The sequence below is a fragment of the Spinacia oleracea genome, chromosome 3 (genome assembly GCF_020520425.1).
Source record: "Spinacia oleracea cultivar Varoflay chromosome 3, BTI_SOV_V1, whole genome shotgun sequence".
Lineage (NCBI taxonomy): Eukaryota > Viridiplantae > Streptophyta > Magnoliopsida > Caryophyllales > Amaranthaceae > Spinacia > Spinacia oleracea.
Window position 1 is genome coordinate 5,234,507 of NC_079489.1, and position 19,390 is coordinate 5,253,896.

The window sequence follows — 19,390 nt, forward strand, 5'->3', positions numbered from 1 at the left end:
ATATATTTTTCATTATTAATATACCGATTTGGTATTTATTGTTGCCATATCTATAAACCAAATTTTTTATAATATTTTCAAAATCTATCTATCTATCACATTAATTATAGTAAACACAGACACTTGACACGTGTCATTTTTTGGTGCATTTTTTTCCCGCCAAAACTTCTTTTTCTTTTAACTTTTAAAAAAATTACATTACTTTTTTTAGGAAACTAAGATATAAATGAAATAAAAATATAATTCAATTGCCATAAATGTAACTACATAAAATATTATTGGAGGGAAAGATGAATCAAATTATTCTTTCCTTTACAATTTGATTCTATTTCTGTATTATTTTAAGTTTTTAAGTTGATAACAAATTTAAATAGTATTGATGAAATGGACTTCTAACGTTAGTCAACTGTTAATAATGCATGGTGAATACGGATGTTAATTGACAAAAAAATAAGGTAAGCAGACTAACATTAGATGTCCATTTATCAAAATTGTATTCAATTCAAACTATTTGACTAACTCAATTATGCCCGGGTCTTTTTCGGGTTATCTATTTTCGAAAATAGTTTTCGAGTCTATCTTTTATGATAAAAGTTAGTCTTGGGGCGGTCATTCTGGTTTGGTTAAGTTTTGTATATGGATCTACATACAAGTATACAACTATAATCGTTATTTGTATTGTAATACGCAAATTTAGTTATTTGAATATTTATTTTATACACTTTGAATTTATGCTTTTACATACACCCTTTTTACTTTCACTTTTTTCTAATATCACAAGCTTTTTTAATTAGTTACATATTACTATTGAAATAATTTACCATGCATTGCGCGAGGTCTACGCTAGTATAGTATTATAGTTTTCATTATTAAAGTACTCTTAAAAAAATATTATGTGGTGTCTATTTTATCTAATCTATAAACCAATACTTTTTCCATACATAAACCGTTAGTAAAAAATGATAGAATATTAAAATCAAATGTACATACACACTTTTAGGAATATGGTTTTTAGTGGGAAAATTTTGCACCAATAAGTGGCTTGTGTCATTCTGTTTAATAGAAAGGTACAGAGACACTTATTACGTCTTTTATATAAAATTACGTACTTTATCTCTTGCAATTATTCACGTGATGTGTAAGGATATTTATTTAAAATATAAGTAGTCATGTAAGATATTGTTAGATTCGATTCAATAGACCCGAGTAGTTTTTAAATAAAAATATTTCTAATTTTTGTTTTACCAATAATTAACAAATGCTCAAGTTTTGGGTCAGAAAACTTAAAAGTCAAAGTGTGCAAATTTAGAAAATAACAGAAATAGTGCAATACGGAGTACTTATTATTCTCTAACAGTTTCGTATAGCATAGATTTGTGAAAATTTCAAATACTCTAAGAAGTTGAGATCAACTAGGAGTGTCTAAAAAAGGAGACAGTTTTAGATCTCAGGGGTAAATTTGGTATGATAATGTTTTATGTTGTGAAAAATAAGGGGCTAAACAAATAAAATAAATAGGAAAAAGGAATTGAGGATTAGGTATAATATGGAGTGTAGAGACAGTTTAGTAATTTACCTCATTCTTATTTTAAAATATTTGTTATCAATTAGTATGGGGCAGTTTAGTATTTCAATTTCCGCACAAAGAAAACTTTTTTTCCATTTAAAAGGTATGATAAAATATTCAGTTAAGTTGCAGTTCCAAGAAGGTAGCTTTCCAGTCTCCTTCGACCGTGTGCATCTAGCTTAAAAAAAAATGCATTTGAGTCGCCAAAAACAAAATTATAGTTTCAAAAAAGTATCTCCTTCGTCTCATTCGATTGTGTGCATTTGTTCACTCTTCATTCTCTTTATAGACTTTATCTCTCCCCTCCAATTTCTCATTTTTTTTCTCCTCATTCTTCACTTTTTTCTTCACCTTTTTTTTTTCACGCTAACAATAAAGATGTTGAATCATCATAAATCGATTATGGTTGTAACACCATTATAATAAAGAAGTGGTACCGAAAAGTTTTATACTACTAGATTGGATAAAGACTTTGTATTGATGCTTTAAACTATTTGTCACTTAATTATTGTTGCAATGATAGCTAGTTTTAAGATTGTGATCCTTGATTTTTTTTATATTTATAACAAACTTTTACTTTTTAAGTTAGTACTTTGTATAATAATCGGAAAAAAAAAGATAATTAGGAATCCATTACTTAGAATGCAAATAAATACTGAAAAAATGATCACGAGGAGTAAAAGAGATAGGAAATAGTAAATATTTTTTTCAAAGAAGAGATAATAGTTGAATGGAAATTCAAAAAGAATTAAGTTATGGATGTGATTATATAGTGTGAGGATGTAAGAGGGAGGGATATGATATTTATTGGGATGGAAGGGACATGAAGATGGAAAAAGTATATTGAAAAACATGTCTAATAACGTATGCTTGCCACATGGAACCTTCTCATCACTGGAACAATAAGATTCGAACAAGAAACCTATCACATGTAAAAGTGGGTGTTTCACTATCTTAACCAACTATTGGATATCATCTTTATTGCACATATAACTTGAAACATCCAAGTGAATTTTCTTTAGAAAGAGAATATTATATACGAAGTACTGATTAACTTTTTACATAATTCACACCATGATATGATGTTCAAATTAGTAACTCGGGGAATTGTTGGGGCCAAACACAAGTTTAATTTTAAATATTGGAGATGATGTTCAAACATTTGTGGTGTTAATTGATATTTTAACAGGTACTCCGTAATTTAATTGATTTTCGACCATAATTATTAAACTATTAATCCACATTTGTACTTTGTAATTAATGCATACATTAACCAACTTTGACTCAATCACTCACACTATCCCTGGACCAGCCTCACTAGTCTAACCATACCATCCGCCAAACCTTACTATTCAACCCCCATAACAAAATTCAACCAACTGGAAAAACACAGCCTAACCCAAAATCAACACCATAACCCGTGAAAATCACCATGTAATCTTTGATATACTAAAAAAGCGCATGGCTGTAGTTGGCTAAATTGAGGGCATGTTGCCTTTTCTCACTTTCGTTTTGTTTAGCTTTAATATATGTTAGTTCAATGTTTAAAAACTCTAGTGACACTAAAAAAGTGTGAAATGTCTTACAAATTACTCGTGCTCACGCATTCAATTTTGATTATTGTATACCATTACTCTTGTTATTATTGGCTCATAAGCTAATCAAGATGCACAGTCGTGATTAACTATATCACTTTAAATAGTATACATTGCTTTTGCAAGGAAAATTTGTTAACTTTTAGAAAAAGTACGAGTACCCTACTTGTAATATCGTCCGAGTCATTAGCCAGTCAAATCGGGTAGTTGTATTCGATCCGGTCTTCCTCTCTCCAAAACCGGCAAATCTTTACATAGCTATAGAAACACCAAAAACTCCCCCCTATTCCAAACCCCAAAATCAAAACCCCTGCAATTCCAATTGCAATTTTGGACACTTCTCAATTGAAACATAAACCCTAAAAATCAAAATCAGGGCAAAGGAAGAAGAGTAGAGGAGAGAGAAAATGTCGTCGACGCTTCTCGAAGTAACTCGAGGCTCTCACGAAGAAGTAGAGAGATTGGAGCGCCTCATTGTGAAGGAGCTTCAGAATGAAGGTGCTTCTTCAAAAGAACGTCTGTTTCAGAGTCATCGTGTTCGCTTCATGATTGAGCACATCGTCTCTACAACCAATAAACTCGTAATTTCTCTTTCTATTTTGATTTATTTTGTTCAATTCGTGAATTTAGGGATTTAATTTTACTGGGATATTTGTTCTTGAACTTGTTTTGGAGTTTTGATGTGAAGGTTGAGATTTACGAAGATAAAGATAATGCTCGTAAGGATGAAATTGCGGCGCTTGGTGGTCAGACTGCTACTGGTACCAATGTGTTTAGTGCCTTTTACGACAGATTGAAAGAGGTACCTTTCTTTGAATTGTCTCAATTTATGTTTTCTTTGTTATGTTAGAATTTTTGGATGAAATGAAGCTTGAATTTTCGAGGTCTTACCCGTATTTGTTGGTCTTAAACAAGCTGAATCTGAGAAATAGTTGGAATTTGTGCTTGATTTAACTAAGTTCTATTTCCCTTTGAGCGAAAAGTTGTTTGTTGATGTGGGAGTGTGGGACTTTCGAAACTATTTACTTGATTATGCTTATTTGTCCCTATCCTTCTGCTGATTTGCCATTAAAGTTGCGGTATTAATGGATATTGACATGTTGATATTGTCAAAATTATAAAGTGTGTGCTTGTTTGCAGATTCGTGAGTATCACAGGCGACATCAATCTGCACGTGTCATAGATGCTGAAGAGGAGTATGAGCAGATGTTTAAGGAGGATCCCATGCTTGATTTCAGTGGAGAGGTTTTCCCCCCATCTATTGTGTTTTATGTACTAAGAATTTCTGCTTGATATTACATGTGTCCTGTGTGCATTACCATTGGAAAATTCAGGATAGTTCGTATGCTTTCTCCCATTTATATGTTAGTCCTATTAGTGAAGTCAAGGCTTTAGACCGTAAGGGACTAGATAGGTTCACAACTGACATTTATTTCTAGGAGCTAGGGAAGAAATAAGAACATTGTATGAGAGAGAGAAGAAGAGAGAAAATTAGAATTTTGCAAGGGACGTGAGTATAATAATAGGTAGGACTGGGGATAGTAAGAAAATGGAACATAGAGGACTAGAGAGAAAAGAGTACTGTCTTTCAGAGGGTGAGAAAGAAAGTAATTTTGTAATTTTCTTCGTATTCTTGTAGAGTGCACAGTTGGAAAAGCGTTTGTACAACATCATATAATTCCATTTTTTTTATATATTTTATTTTACAAGTGGGTGAATTCTGTTACAAGTTCCGTAAACAAGCTGTGGTTTCCATGGTTTTGAAACTACCGTACATCCAATCCCATTAACTTTGCAAGTACTTTACAACACTATGCAATCCGCTCACCTTATATGCAGAAAAATTCAATTGTGCTACTAATCTTGGCTAGTCATATAAAGAGTTGTGTATTTTTATACTTTCTACCTTTCTTCATGCTATATTTTTTTTCTTGGATTCTGACGTAGTACAAAACCACGAAGGGGTATTTGGGTTTTTGTACAGTGTTGGGCTGCTAGAGTTACTGACTTTACCCGTCTGACATGACGTGGAGTTATTCAGCTCTGAGCTTGATTTTTTTTCTTGGGAGAGGCTGTGCAGTGATCATATCGATGCAACAGAGATCACATGTCAAAGTTCTATTTTTGCTGGCCTATTTGCTATGGTGATGTTAAATGTGTAAGGTTTTATTTTAGCATATTGTTGAGAAACTTTGGATAAGAGTTCCTCAAACTTGGAGGATTTTTAATTGTGGAAAAATCTATTGAGGTTTGGTAAAGACAAAAGGAAATCTGTGGGTGACATTCATATTGTTGAATTGAAGACAACTGGAGATTATGAGATTGATGACTTTGAGCATCACAGTAAGTGTGTTTCTCGGCGATGAAAAAGGGTATGTCTCAATGGACATAAATCCTTAGACTTTATCATTTACAGCATTGTCATAAGGACTTGTAAATAAGAGTACAGATGGACGCCAACCAGTATGGGCTAAGGATCATCCTTCGGGGGCTAATGGATTGAGGAGTTTGAGCTGAGTAGACTACTTTCTTTTGCACAACCAATCTTAGCAACGAACCATGGGGAAAAGAGAAGGACATAAATAAATGAATTGAAAATTTGATAACCCTACCATGTGTGAAATCAATTTCTGATGTGCATCCAATCCTTACGCACTTTGTAAACTTGCGTTAGCTGTGTGCTTGTATCTTTGAGTGAATAAGGGGGAGTTTGGCAATCTAAAAGGAAAAAGAATGAAATCCAGAAAGAGATATTGAGAGAAAGGAAAGGAAAACCCTTTGATGTAAGTTGTTGTTTAGGTTTTTTACCAATCTCCCTTCTCTCACTTTGCTCCACCATGTTCTCCCTCCCTTTACTTGTATCTCCATCGCCCCTCCTTGCCGCCACAATAATCAAAGCTTCCACCTCATGTGGTTTAAGTGGTGGTTATGTTTTCGTGGTATTTGCATGGGCCGTCCTCCCCCCCCCCCCCCCCCCCCCCCCCCACACACACACACACACACACACATCATTCTGGGTGTTTTGGGTTGGTTTTCCTGGGTGGTGGATTGGGTTTTTAGAATTGCGGTGGATTTTTTGGATGGAGGTTAGTTATCGTGTGGATGGGGTGAAATATTTGGTGTGTTTCCGGGTGGGTGGAGGTGGGTTTTCAGGTCGGTGGGCTGGTGGTGATTTTTCGGGTGCGTGGGGTGTGTTTTCAGGGTGGTTTGATGGGGCAGAAAGGTGGGGTCGTCGGTGGTGTGGAGGCTGGGGTTGGACAGTGTGGCAATGTTGGTGGTTGGGTAGTGGGCTAGTGGTACAAGTGGAAGAGTCATTCTCTTAGATGAAACCCTTGGGTGGGGTGGCGAGGCATCAAAGAGAAAAGTGGGGGAAACAAATCAACAATAGGGTGAAGCCCGTAAAGGGAATGAAGAAAATGACCCAACAACCAACAAATAAGGGGATCAAGAGTGTTCATTCCCTTAGATGAAACACTTGATTTTTCTCATGGTGAGATCAGAGATTCAGAGATAGGCCAAACTGAGTTTGTACTTGTTTTTTCCCCCCGCTCATGGTGGAATCAGAGACAGGCATTGTACGTCATTGGTGGTAGCTTGGTAGGTATGGATTGTCAAAAATGATAGAAGCAAATAAATGAAGGTTCAATTCCCCCCTCCCCCTCCCTGGAATTGGGCAGGCTGTTGTGAGAAGTGGAGACATGATAGAAAAGTTGAAAATGGTGAAAGTATAGCTAGAGAGGAAAGACTAAGGAGGTAATCTAGGTTATTGATTCTAGATTGTTATGTCAAACTGCATCATTTTTGTGCGTGTGTGTGGGGAAGGAAAACTGTATCAAATGCTAATCAAACAGTGCTTAACTGTATGTTAAGTTTGGCATATACTACGTGCTGCAATTTTATTATTGTACATTCTTTAAGATAAGCTTAATGAAATTACAGGAAGCATCTGGCCGTTACTTGGATTTGCATCAATTCTACAATATGTACATTAATTCAAAATTTGGTAAACCAATGGATTACGTCGCTTACCTGATGGTATTCTCACAGCCACAAAAAATTCCTCGCAAACGCAAGATGACAAGGTAAACCCTTCCTGTTATTTTTCTTTCCCCATTCATTTATCTTTTTGTCATCATAAGTTTCCTCAATCTCTTCTCTGAGCAATAGTACAAACACCCTATGTTTGCTTGGTTCTTCTGCAGGCAGTACAAAGAGTACACTATCAATATACTGGAGTACCTGATCTCTTTCTTTGAACGAACAGAGCCTTTAAAAGATCTAGATAGAATATTCTCGAAGGTTAATCTCTCTACTTCCTTGACTCAACATATTACATGTAGAATTCTGTAGTGATTTAAGATTCAGCTCAAATAATAACTGGCCATTTAATTAGCCTTGAAGAATATTGATTTAATTGCTAAATGTTAGTTAGTAGACAAATTGTAATGATTTTTCTCATCAATGCTTGATTTATTTGTTTCTAATCTAAAGTGTATCTGTTAGAACAGGTAATATCTGATTTTGAAGAAAAATGGGCGATTGGAGAAGTGGAGGGATGGGAGAATGAGGGGCAGGAGAATGGTCATGTTTCTCAGTCTGACGTGATTGATCTTGATTATTATAGCACAGTGGAAGAGCTTATGGAATTGGGTCCCGAGAAGTTGAAAGAGGTTAGTAATCTGTCATTCTGTTGTATAAGTCTTATATCCTGTTTACTGTGGCAAGACTGGAAACTATATAATGACTTCATGTCGCAGCAGAATGTTATTTTTTTAATGCTCAGATGTTGATCACGACTGTTAATCTGGTGCATGTTTACATTCAAATATTGGCTTGGTTTTCCTTTATCTGTCTAGCATTTCTTATTCAAACGTTCATCCTTTTATTTTATTTTAATTGTGCTTAAAGATTTGATGGTGGATGCTATAATACTCAAAGCTAGTGGTCTTTGAAAAATCTACCATGCTTGTTTTCTCTTGAAAACATTGCATTTCTCTTAAGTTTTAAAAATATATCACTGTGTTATCATAGCATATTCCGTTACACAATGAAAAAGCTCATATGTTTGTATGCCTTTTTCCATTTCCACTTCATGTTGCCATGCTTGCAAAATAATTCTTGAGCTGGACTTTTTTTTTTTGGCATCCTTTGATCTAATGGCTGTTGTTTATTGAACTGGATACCTTCTTTAGATGAACTACTTGTTTTTATTTTTTCTGCCAGTGTATATACTCTTGATCATTAGGAATGCTATATGGATTCTGTATTTTAACTGGGGTTTCAAGTCTTCATACTGTATCAGAGAAGAGGGGCACTCTGCTATGAATTAACTTAGATAACAGACCAAAACAATAGATTGATGGCAGAAAATAGAGATCAAGGGAGCGAGAAAGATGGTTAGGGAAGAACAAGTGATGCTATGATTGAATTGATGAGTAACTCACCGATTGCAACCTAGCCAATCTTTCGAGAGGAATGACACTCTCAATGAAACTAACTGACTACTTCCACAATATTCAACATACAATCCCTTCCTAATATTCACTTATTTATGTTTTTACTCCTCTACTAACTCACTTATCTTTCTCCTGAAGATACTACTAATTGCACTACCTAATATGCCCCACCCCATTTGCGAGTTCATAGCACACTCGTGAAACTTTATCCTCATTATTGTCTTGTGAGTTATGCTTTTCTTATTTCATGCAGTACTTGCCTTCTCCGTATTCCTTGAATCCTTCTTTTTAAAGCATATGTTTTTCTTTATTCTCTAGTTCATTATGCTGTTTTAGAATGGTTTTTTATTAGTGTGATTGAAACAAAGGTTGCTTTATTGTTTCCCCTCAGGCCTTGGCTGCACTAGGACTGAAAACAGGTGGTACTGTTCAACAAAGAGCAGAGAGGCTATTCCTTACCAAGGTATTTTTCAAATCATCCCTATGATGGAGAAAATAAATGTGATGAAACTGAACCTAATTCAATTAGCTAGGCCCTTGCAATGAGACATGTCCATCATTAATTGCTTGAGGTGATTAGGGGTGTGAAGGAAGCAATATCTTCCTAGTTCCTAACTGTTCATTTTACTAATATATGTTGTTTCACATATCCACAAAATTTCATCTTTTTATCTGTTGCTGCAGAACACTCCTCTCGAGAAGTTGGATAGAAAGCATTTTGCTAAACTACCATGTGGTTCAAACCAGAACGGTAATGGTGATGTGCAGTTTCACAAGCAAGAAGATATCAAGGAATTGGCCTTAGTAGAAGCCAAGATGAAAAAGCTCTGCGAACTGCTTGAAGAGGTTAGCTTATAACTGCATTCTTTATAGTTTCTGTTGGCAACGTCATGGATAAAGTATCAGCACTGTGCTTTAACTTATACTTCATCCGTTTTTTTTACTTGCATCATTTGGGTTGGGCACAAAGATTAAGAAAAATTGTAAATATCAAAATTGCCCATATGAACAAAAGAGAGGGAAAAGGTTAGGTAACAATGGTAAGTATGAAATGTGAGTAAGGGTAAAGTGGGTAATTTTTTTTTTGTGAGAACACACCAAAAAGCATATGAAAACGTACCATAAAGGAAACGGTGCAAGTAATATGCAACTTCCATAAAAGGAAAATGGTGCAACTGTGCAAGTGAAAAAAAGGAGGAAGTATCTAATATCTTCTGTAAATTGTATCAATATATTTTTACTTAGTGAGCATAAATTGATGGTGCTTTGATTCTTCTGGTTCCTTTTTGCCAAATATGCAGATCATAGTCCGAACGAAAGAAAATATTGTGAAGAAGCAGGGAATGACTTTTGAAGAGATTGAAAAAGAGCACGAGGAGGTGAATTTTATTCGTCGTTTTCTTATATTCATCCTATGTTTTGCTAGTGCTATCTAGCTGTACTTGGGTGCTTCATACAACGATGTTTGTCTTGTGTCTATGAATTTTGCAGGAAGATGAACAGGCTGAATCCGAAAGTGATGAAGAAGATCAGCCTATATACAATCCTCTAAAATTGCCTCTTGGTTGGGATGGAAAACCAATACCATATTGGTTATATAAGCTCCATGGTCTTGGACAGGTATAATTTCATTTATTTAGTTATCAGAAGGGCTCATATTGCCTGTTTTTGTTATCTTTTGGCTCCCAGTGAGGTGGTATATGAACTATTTTAAGGCTTTTATTTCTTTTTCCTGTAGTCTTGAGAATTCCAAGTGATGTTTGATTTGTTTCACTTTGACATTTCACTTATTGTGGGTGAAGGTTGTAAGCCTTATATCTTGTCATGTGATGGCTTGTTTATCGTAGGTTATCATTATGTGGAAGTGTGAAATTACCACCTATGTTTTATGGACCCTCTAATTTTGTTCTCTATTGTGCATTTCAGGAATTCAAATGTGAAATTTGTGGGAACCATAGTTACTGGGGCCGTCGAGCCTTTGAGAGACATTTTAAAGAATGGCGTCACCAACACGGAATGCGCTGTCTTGGTATTCCAAACACAAAGAACTTCAATGAAATTACATCTATTCAGGTATGACTGCTGAGAATCTGTCCGTATTTAACCTTGGTGAATGATATTGAGTTCGTCAATGAAAATATGGGCTGATGGATGTTTTAATTGTAATTGTAATTCATTTATTGTTGCTTCTTGATGTTGAAAAATGTAGTATGATTTTACTGTATTCTCGGTGACCCAAGATTAGATAGGCACATGAAATCCTGTGTTTTTTGTAAAATTCTTCTTTCTTACACTGGTCTGCTTATAAGATTGTTGATGTGTTTGTTTCAATCTTCTATTTGGTAATGGTTTGTGATGATTCTAGTTCTCTCAGTTGACAGCTACCACAGGTAAAGTTTAAAACGCCATTTCATCTGTCTTTTAGTTTCTGGACGCTGTTGAATGAAACTCTTGCTGCATGAACAAACAGTTGAGACAGTAAAAGAGACACTATGCCATAACAAGGATTGTTAATACTACGTACCTACTATTTATCTTTAAAGATGTTATAATTGGCATTGTAATTGTTGGAAGAGGGAATTGGCCTGTTAGAGAGACTGAATTGCAAATATATTTGTTGGGGTTGAACTTGTTTTGTGTATATGCTGTAGGAATAACATGCTCCAGTAACTTCCCAGTTGACTGCATTATCTAGCTGAATATCATTGTGTCTAAGGGCATGCTTAGATTGGGGGTAATTCATTTAAGGGGTAATAAGAGAAAATGAATAGAATGAATATGATTGGAGGTATTGGTAGGTGAGAAAAGCTCATGATGGTGTAAGGACTGAGGAGGAGGGAAGGATGGGGAACTTATACTATCACATCATCTTCTTTCTTTTCATAAGGTCTTCTATTACCCGCTGAATACAGTACCTGCTGAATGCAGTACCCGCTGAATGCAGTACCCCCTGCCCAAGCAGAGAAAATAATCATGATTTTCTTACTCAGCAAACTATATAAAACAAGGAAAAGGGTAAACAAGTTAAGAGACTTGGATAAGAAGTTTGAACAATTAGAACGATCCATGTAGGCTAGAGAGTATGTTTCAAACACGTAATGCGTATACAAGTAGGTATTAACTTCTGGTGGATGAGAAGGAAATAGTTTTGTATGAAGAGTAAGTTAAGATGACCAAGTGTTTTACCTGTTTGCTTGTTTTCAAAGTTTCATGGAAGCTCAAGTGTGCATCTTGTACTTGTGTAGGCTTCATATTACAAACCTCATGTTCATATTCACTTTTGATGATTTTAAAAGGCTGTCACTTGTCCGTAAGCTGAGTACTTCTTATAGTGTGCCTTTACAACATCTGCAACATGTTTGTAATCACTTTTTGAATTTCTCCAGTTCCAAAGTTGTATTTGGAACTCTTCTGTACTCTTTGGAAGTGCCTGATTATTTAGTTCTATTTGCTCTGCAGGATGCTAAGAATCTCTGGGAAAAAATTCAGAAAAGACAAGGATTGCACAAGTGGCGACCAGACCTCGAAGAGGAATATGAAGATCAAGAGGGCAATATATATAACAAGAAAACATATGCTGATTTACAGCGTCAAGGGTTGATATAAAAGAAGTGCTATTTGTGTAAGTTATTTTTGGTCTTCTCATATACTTCGTATACTATTGCCCTTGCCCAGAAACATGTTCCCTTTCCCCTGTAGCTAGCTAGCTGATTGTTTCTAATTCCAAGTTTTAGAAGTTGAAGAAGTTGGGATAGTTTTAAAGTGTTAAAAAGATGTGTAATTAAGATTTTCTCATTTGAACAGAGTTATATATTTGAGCTTTTCCCGCAGTCTTGCTTGCTATACAAGTATCTTTAGACAATACATTCTGGTAAGAAGCTGCTTTTTGCGGAATAAGCCCCTTGAATTTGTTGGTCGTCACCAAAGTTCAATGATAAACTTCATTTTTTTTTTGAGGGAAATGATTCTGGTATTTTTTTGTGTAGAAATCTGACCTTATTTTGGTTAATGTGATGAATGCCTAGCCGCAACTGGATATTGGAGTCTGCCATTTTCTATCTCAGGTTGCTTCTGAAGAATCAGTTTCCATTTGCGTTGTTTTAAGAAATTATTGAAGCATGGCTGGTGTGTAATAGAGTATGTAGGCTGTTATTAGTGTTATATTTGGCCATGAGAATACTTTACGCCTGTCACTTACATTACTTTCACCGAGCAAAAGATCAATGGTCGATTATCCCGTATTTTTACAGGAGTTGTGGCATTGATTGCCTGTGCTTAAGTCGTGTTGGCACCCGTTATCTAATTGTCAAATAACATCATGAATTCATGAAATAAAGTATGATTGTCCCTCTACGGCTCGCTATAGGTGTATAAAAGTTGTTATAAATGGCTAATATTAGAGCTGGCAAGCGTGTTGTGTCTGGTTGTATTCGTGTTCCCGTCGAATATAAACAGGTTGGCTCCCTCAACACTAACCCGACCCATTTAGTAATTAGCTACATGTGTGTACGGTGCTAAATATTATCAAACTTTTTTCATGTTCATTGAGTTAGGTTGTGCCAAGGTAATAATGTTATTTGTTGTGGCAATCTTTTCTGGTTACGCTCTCATTGAGAATTGTGCTCAATAACTGTTATTCTTCCACAAATAAAAAACTTTATTAAATACCAAATTCTTTTGCAATACATAAAAATATGGCCTTAAAAGCAACAAAGACGTAAAGACTAGCTAGTTTGTCACAATGGCATAGGTGATCAATCTTTTCCACCCAGGAAAATTTGAACTCAAGAACTCTTTTTTCCGCAATTTTTTATTATTAAATACCAACTTTGTTTTTTTTGCAATACATGACTGTAGTCTTAAAGAAGAAATTTTAAACAAACCCCTTGATTGACATATCAAGTGGCATTTTCGTAAATATAATGAACAGATATACAATGTGAAAACTGTACTGAACAATGTACAATTTATTTGATACCTTTAAAAAAAAAATTAACATATATTTAATATTTAGATTGTATATTTTGACAATTTATTTACGAAAATACACCTTAATATGCTTTTCTCGTCAATCATGGAGATTGACCGGGTGAAGTTCGGCATCAAAACATAAGGATTAGCTAGCTTACCTAATGGGTATCAGTGGTCAATGTTTACCACATTCTAGGAAGGGTTGAAAGATAACCCAACCTTTGTTAGCAAAAAATCTAATACAAAAAGCGTAAAATTAAATTGCTCTCGTTGAGAGTCGAACTCAAGACCTCCCGCTTACTAAACGGGTGCTCTAACCAACTGAGCTACGAGAGCTGTATATTAGGAATAAAAAACAAATACCTATTGAATAATGTATAAAACCGAGTCGTTTATCTGTCTCCGGGTTGACCCGACCCGGACGACCATCATCTCTGGTGTCTAGAACAAAGCAGGAAAGAGAAAGAAAGGAGCAGAAGGAGAGCAGAAAAATGGAAGACGATGAAGAGCCACCGGTAGCCATCGGAATCAATGAAGTTAATCAACCAGAAAACGACGAAGTCTCCGCCGTCGGCGTCACCGTTATCACCGGTTACCTGGGCGCCGGAAAATCCACAGTAAGCAACTCACTCATTTAATTAATTTAATTAAATATTTATTATTATTTGAGCTAATTGCAAAAAACGATGAAATTTATGTAGCTGGTGAATTATATTATCAATTCAGAACATGGGAAGAAGATAGCAGTAATATTGAATGAATTTGGGGAAGAATTAGGGGTTGAAAGGGCTATGATTAATGAAGGTGATGGCGGTGCACTTGTTGAAGAGTGGGTTGAGCTTGCTAATGGCTGTATTTGTTGTACTGTTAAGCATAGTCTTGTTCAAGCTTTGGAGCAACTTGTTGACCGGAAGGAAAGGTAATATGTCGTCTCTATTGTTACTCTTTTCCGGTAAAGGGTCCGGGAATAATTGTAGTGTTAGTTTAATTGTGTAATTTGAAATAGTGACTTTGACAATTAAATTCAGAGAAAATATTTTTATAAATGCTTGCATTATTACTCCTTTCTGGTCCCGGATTAATGGTCATGTTGATTGTGTGATTTGAACTAGTAATGCAACAACTAAATTCGGATGGAGGGAGTATTATTCTTTCCTTGTTTTGTGATGAAGATTTTGCTAATGTTGAATTCAGTTTGTTTTGGGTTTAATTTGAAGTGTGGAAGTGTTACATTTACTTGCATTATTACTCCCTTTCCGTCCGGGATTAATGGTCATGTTGATTATGTGATTTGAACTAGTGACACAACAACTAAATCCGGACAAAGGGAGTGTTGTTTTTCCTTTGTTTTGTAATGGAGTTTTGCTGATGTTGGTTTTAGTTTGTTTTTGGGTTTAATTTGAACTGTAGAAGTGTTATGTAATGTACTTGGGGTGTTCCGAGGGTTGGAAGTATGTTGATTCTCTTTATTTTGTTGGAATGAAGAGTAAGAATGTGAAGGCATGATCATGTTTTTTCAATTGGTCTACATTGCCTTTTGATCAAGCTTCTCTTTGTTTGAAATGTATTTCGGTAGATGAGTGCGCTTGTAATAGCTATATACAAAGTATATGTATCAGAAAGACGAGAAGGTGATTGTCGATAAATCCTAGGAAGATTAACAATATCTAATAGAGTATTGTGCACAAATGCACAACAATTGGAAAATAACATGAAAACTCAAAAGCTGGGAATTGCTCAGTCAACCTTAAGGGCATGTATGGATAGAATAAACCTTTCATTTTGTTAGTTAGCTTAGCTTTCACTCTATTCGTTACGTTTGTTAAATAAGAGCTTAGCAGAACCCTTGATAGTTTTAATAGGAAGTTGTCATATGCTCATATCTCTTCTTTTCATTCTATGAACAGTTTTGTCGAGTTACTTGAGTACCATAGCGTGAGTCTATTATTGTCTTTTAACCTCCCTTTTCTTTTCATAGGCTTGATCATATATTATTGGAGACCACAGGTTTGGCAAACCCTGCTCCTCTCGCATCCGTCCTTTGGTTGGATGATCAGTTGGAGTCTTCTGTCAGGCTTGATTCAATCATCACAGTAAGTGCCAATTTTGTGATACTTAAAGATTTTATGTTCCAGACTTCTGTTTTCTGCTCTTGTAGTAGAACAGTTCACAGTACCATCTGTGTTCTGGATTTTCCTGTGCGTACAACTGTTTTGTAGTAATTTATAACTCAGTCTCCCCTTAAGGTTGTCTTAATTAATATGCTCTGATTGCTTTTAATTCGCCTTAGGTTGTTGATGCCAAAAACCTTCGTTACCAGCTTAAACAACGTGATGATTCATCTTCTTTCCCCGAAGCTTACCATCAGATAGCCTTTGCGGTAATTGTCTTGGTTTCTCTATGCCTTTTTATTTTGGGAAGGGTATTTCTTTAAAAGTTATATTAAGTTGTTACTGCTTTCTGGCTACTTAGAGCAACTCCAATGGTGAGCAACAAAGTATTGCAGCTAAATTTGCCACATCAAATTTCTAACTACAATTAATTTAAGTTACAAAATTTCACATTGGTTCGCTACAATACCTTGTAGCTCCCTGTAATATTCAATTTAAACAATTTATTTATTTGATCCAAAATAAATTATTCAATATCCAACAAGATATTGAGCTACCTGCTCAAAATAGCTCCAAGATTTTGATAGCTGCTTTATGTCATTGATGTACCAACGGTTGGCTACCTGCTCATGCATTTTTTATTTTTTGTGAGCAAGTCCTTTTTTTTCAACCACTGTAGTTGCTTATTTTTTGTGTAGAAGAAAAACAAAAACTCACTTGTTTTACAAAGATTTAATTTTATTTGGTTGCAGGATGTTATAATACTGAATAAGGTTGATTTGTTAGCTCAAGATCACCCTGAAGGTACTCTGGAAGACTTGGAGAAGGAGATACATAAGATAAATTCTCTTGCCAATATCATCCATTCAGTTCGTTGTCAAGTTGACTTGTCTAAGATATTGGATTGTCATGCTTATGATGCTACAGTTAGTTACATGTGTCTGATTTTCCATTCCTTGGTAGGTTAATGTTGTTTCATATCAATGACGTAGGTTTGTGATGTTTGTTAGCTTATCGTTTCAGCATGCTTCTCATTTGGAAGCTTTATTGGAAGAAAATAAATCTTTATCTACTGGGGATCTTCATGATGCTAGTGTCAGGACCCTGTGCATATCTGAGCCACAAGCGGTGTCTCTCGATAAGGTATTTCTCTTGTCTACCTTCCATTGTAGTGTCTACAAAAGGCTTGTTATGCAACTTTTGATGTTTATTTTAATTTTATACAAAGTCCTTTTGAAAATGTTATTTAAAAAGGGAAATAAACAAATAAAAAGCAAGATCAACCAATATGACTGTTAAAGTCAGCTGGAGTGTCAATATAGACATGTATGCTACTTGTGCAATTGTGCTGTAATAATTTCTTTTTTTCTTTTTTTCTCAACATCTCTATCAACCTGGCCTGGAATATTTAACGTAACATAACATAACTGTTTCTTCCTTCCATTAATAGCTACTACTGCTATTATTTGTGATTGAAGAGATTAACTCGAGAAGATCAGTAAGAAGTTTGCAAACTTTGGCCTTTTAATTTATAGGATCCTGCAGGCTGCTAAAGGAGATCCCTCGATTTGTTAGTATGCATAATTGAAGACTGTTTCGAACAAGTTCATGTGGAGTCTTGTCTTAAGATTTTCTATTTTCCATGTCAGCTTTTCACTATTACTTAACAAGTAAATTATTGCCAAGGCTACTGCTGATTCAAACAAATTAAGCTCTTTACTCATACAAGACCTCTCAATTTAAATACCATGTTATTTTATTATTCAACTCACACATTGAGTCTTAAGTTGAGTCTTGGTTTTTCAAGACTCGATTTAAGACTTTGTCAAGACATACCACTTCAATGTTGCAAATTGTTTTGCTTGTCTTGAGACTAGTTAGGGACTTAGGGGCAGTGTCATGCTATGCCAACAATATCCAAGTCTTAAGACTTGGGGCTAATTTTGGTATTGGTATTCAAAATTGACTTGTAATATTCATGAATATTATTCAGTTGTAAGAATATATTGAATAAGAGGTATTGTCAACTGTCAAGTGTCAGCTGTTAAAGAATGGAAAGTGTACTACTTAACGTTCTTGAAATGTTGGCTATGTGATTGTTATTGGGGTTCGCAGTACAATCTACAAATCTATTGGACCCTTTTGTTTTTCCCTAGCATATCTCATATAATGTGAGCATGTGACTTGGACTTGGTTCAGTAATTTTTGAAATAATGGTCATTGTAGCTTGTGATGCTTGATCCACTTATAGAGAGCCTTTTGAGTGGAGAATGGAAATGGCGTGCTTCCTTTCCTTGGTAGCTTATGACATTTGAGTTCTGCGTAGAGACAAATACTTCCAATATATTGATAAAGAAGTTTGATTGATATTAAACGGGTAAAGTAAAGCTATGCACGAGCGAGAGGGAAAGGGAGAAAGATAAGAACAATTGCAAAAAAAAAAAAAAAAAAAAAAATTGTACTCGAATATACATTTGTATCGTAGCCAACTCCTTGTATTTTTTTAAATTCTCTGACCTTTTAACAAGAGAGATGGTAATGCATCTATTTATTACATTGAGAAGCCAAGTCCCTGACGGGCTGGCATAGTCTGTAAAACATGTGCTTTCTCATCTGATGTTAATAAATCATGCATACTCTCTGTTTTTTTCTTCTTCTGCATATTCCTTTTCTAATTTGATAGCTCATTGATAAGTGTTGGATTAGTTTAAGATTCAATCTCACTTTTCGTTCTTGTAAGGTTCGTATATGGATTGAAGAGATTCTTTGGGACAAGAAAGGTGGTATGGATATCTACCGCTGCAAAGGAGTTTTAAACATTCTGGATTCTGATGAACTCCATACTCTACAGGTGAATTTAATGGTTCCTTTTTACAGAATCTGGATCTCCTTTGCAAATCACTACATACATTCTTCTTTGGATAATACTTATTTAAATTCACCATTAAATTCTTCCATGGTGTTCATTAAAAATTGTGTGCTACTGAATGTCATACAGGCTGTGAGAGAAATATATGATATTGTTCCTTCTCGTGCATGGCGGGAAAAAGAAAGTAGGATAAACAAAATCGTATTTATCGGTAATTTTCTATGGAAGCTCATGTCATACAAGACATATCCAGTATTTTTAACCTCTTCTTACTTTTGACATCTCCAGTATTTTTAACCTCTTCATACTTTTTACATCCCCAGTATTTTTAACCTCTTCTTACTTCTTTTTTTCCTGATTTATGTTCAGGTCAATGCTTAAATGAGGAATTTCTGACTGATTCCTTTAGAACTTGTAAGGCAAACAGCTAAACTTTGTGTTTCAAGTGTTGCTCAATCGAGGATGCTTTGATACTGCACTGGTTAGCAAGAAATACTCGTACAAGATAAGCACGCGATCAGAAGTCTGAAAACTTGTTTGTTTCTGCCTTAGAAGACTGAGAGTTATCCTCCATACTTGGGGTTCTCTGCCTTCGTTTTGGTTCTGTAGATTTGAGCGTTACTACGAATTACAAACCTTGAAATAAAGTTGTTCTTGGTTCAACCCTTTTTGTTTCTTCTCTGTGCTACAAATGAAGGAGAAAATACTTGTATCCTTAACTGTGATCAAGACTCGTGACAAATTACTTTGAATTGAACGTGACTCTTAGAATCGAATCCTAGAATGAACGAGTATAATCAAGATTTAATCTCAAATTTCAT

At 35.1% G+C, this 19,390-nt stretch overlaps 2 protein-coding genes and 1 non-coding gene across 7 annotated transcripts; 2 read left to right on the forward strand and 1 right to left on the reverse strand.

The window, feature by feature from the left end:
- The first annotated feature begins 3,409 nt into the window (after positions 1-3,409).
- LOC110783091 (splicing factor SF3a60 homolog) lies at positions 3,410-12,971 on the forward strand. Of its 5 annotated transcripts, none has more exons than XR_002532019.2 (14): positions 3,411-3,743; positions 3,851-3,964; positions 4,303-4,407; positions 7,102-7,244; positions 7,365-7,461; positions 7,671-7,832; positions 9,010-9,081; positions 9,303-9,464; positions 9,920-9,997; positions 10,110-10,238; positions 10,545-10,691; positions 12,078-12,240; positions 12,423-12,489; positions 12,605-12,971. XR_002532019.2 is itself a non-coding variant. In XM_021987387.2 (13 exons), the coding sequence occupies exons 1-12, from the start codon at positions 3,570-3,572 to the stop codon at positions 12,222-12,224; spliced, it is 1,530 nt and encodes a 509-aa protein (XP_021843079.1). In that variant the 5' UTR covers positions 3,410-3,569; the 3' UTR covers positions 12,225-12,240; positions 12,644-12,971. The 5 variants fall into 5 exon arrangements, 2 of the variants coding, with proteins under 2 accessions (XP_021843079.1, XP_021843077.1); XR_002532020.2 differs by having other exon boundaries at positions 12,644-12,971; XM_021987387.2 differs by lacking the exon at positions 12,423-12,489 and having other exon boundaries at positions 3,410-3,743; positions 12,644-12,971.
- Positions 12,972-13,004: 33 nt separating this feature from the next.
- LOC110783093 (uncharacterized) lies at positions 13,005-19,345 on the forward strand. The gene is made up of 10 exons (XM_021987389.2): positions 13,005-13,073; positions 13,970-14,206; positions 14,291-14,508; positions 15,568-15,682; positions 15,880-15,969; positions 16,453-16,626; positions 16,724-16,843; positions 18,441-18,551; positions 18,699-18,780; positions 18,939-19,345. Exons 1-10 carry the CDS (start codon positions 13,005-13,007, stop codon positions 18,998-19,000), a joined length of 1,278 nt encoding a protein of 425 aa, XP_021843081.2. The 3' UTR covers positions 19,001-19,345.
- Positions 13,852-13,925, reverse strand: TRNAT-AGU (transfer RNA threonine (anticodon AGU)). Its single transcript has one exon. It is a non-coding gene; the product is annotated as a tRNA-Thr (tRNA).
- Positions 19,346-19,390: the final 45 nt, after the last annotated feature.

What these genes read in the sequence shown, in the direction of transcription:
- LOC110783091 (XM_021987387.2), top strand. Translation starts at nt 3,570, where the DNA reads ATGTCGTCGACGCTTCTCGAAGTAACTCGAGGCTCTCACGAAGAAGTA. An exon ending in TCTCTACAACCAATAAACTC is followed by an intron (nt 3,744 to 3,850) that starts GTAATTTCTCTT and finishes TTTGATGTGAAG; the next exon opens with GTTGAGATTTACGAAGATAA. An exon ending in AGAGGCTATTCCTTACCAAG is followed by an intron (nt 9,082 to 9,302) that starts GTATTTTTCAAA and finishes CTGTTGCTGCAG; the next exon opens with AACACTCCTCTCGAGAAGTT.
- LOC110783093 (XM_021987389.2), top strand. Translation starts at nt 13,005, where the DNA reads ATGGCTAATATTAGAGCTGGCAAGCGTGTTGTGTCTGGTTGTATTCGT. An exon ending in AAGCGGTGTCTCTCGATAAG is followed by an intron (nt 16,844 to 18,440) that starts GTATTTCTCTTG and finishes CGTTCTTGTAAG; the next exon opens with GTTCGTATATGGATTGAAGA. An exon ending in AAACAAAATCGTATTTATCG is followed by an intron (nt 18,781 to 18,938) that starts GTAATTTTCTAT and finishes ATTTATGTTCAG; the next exon opens with GTCAATGCTTAAATGAGGAA.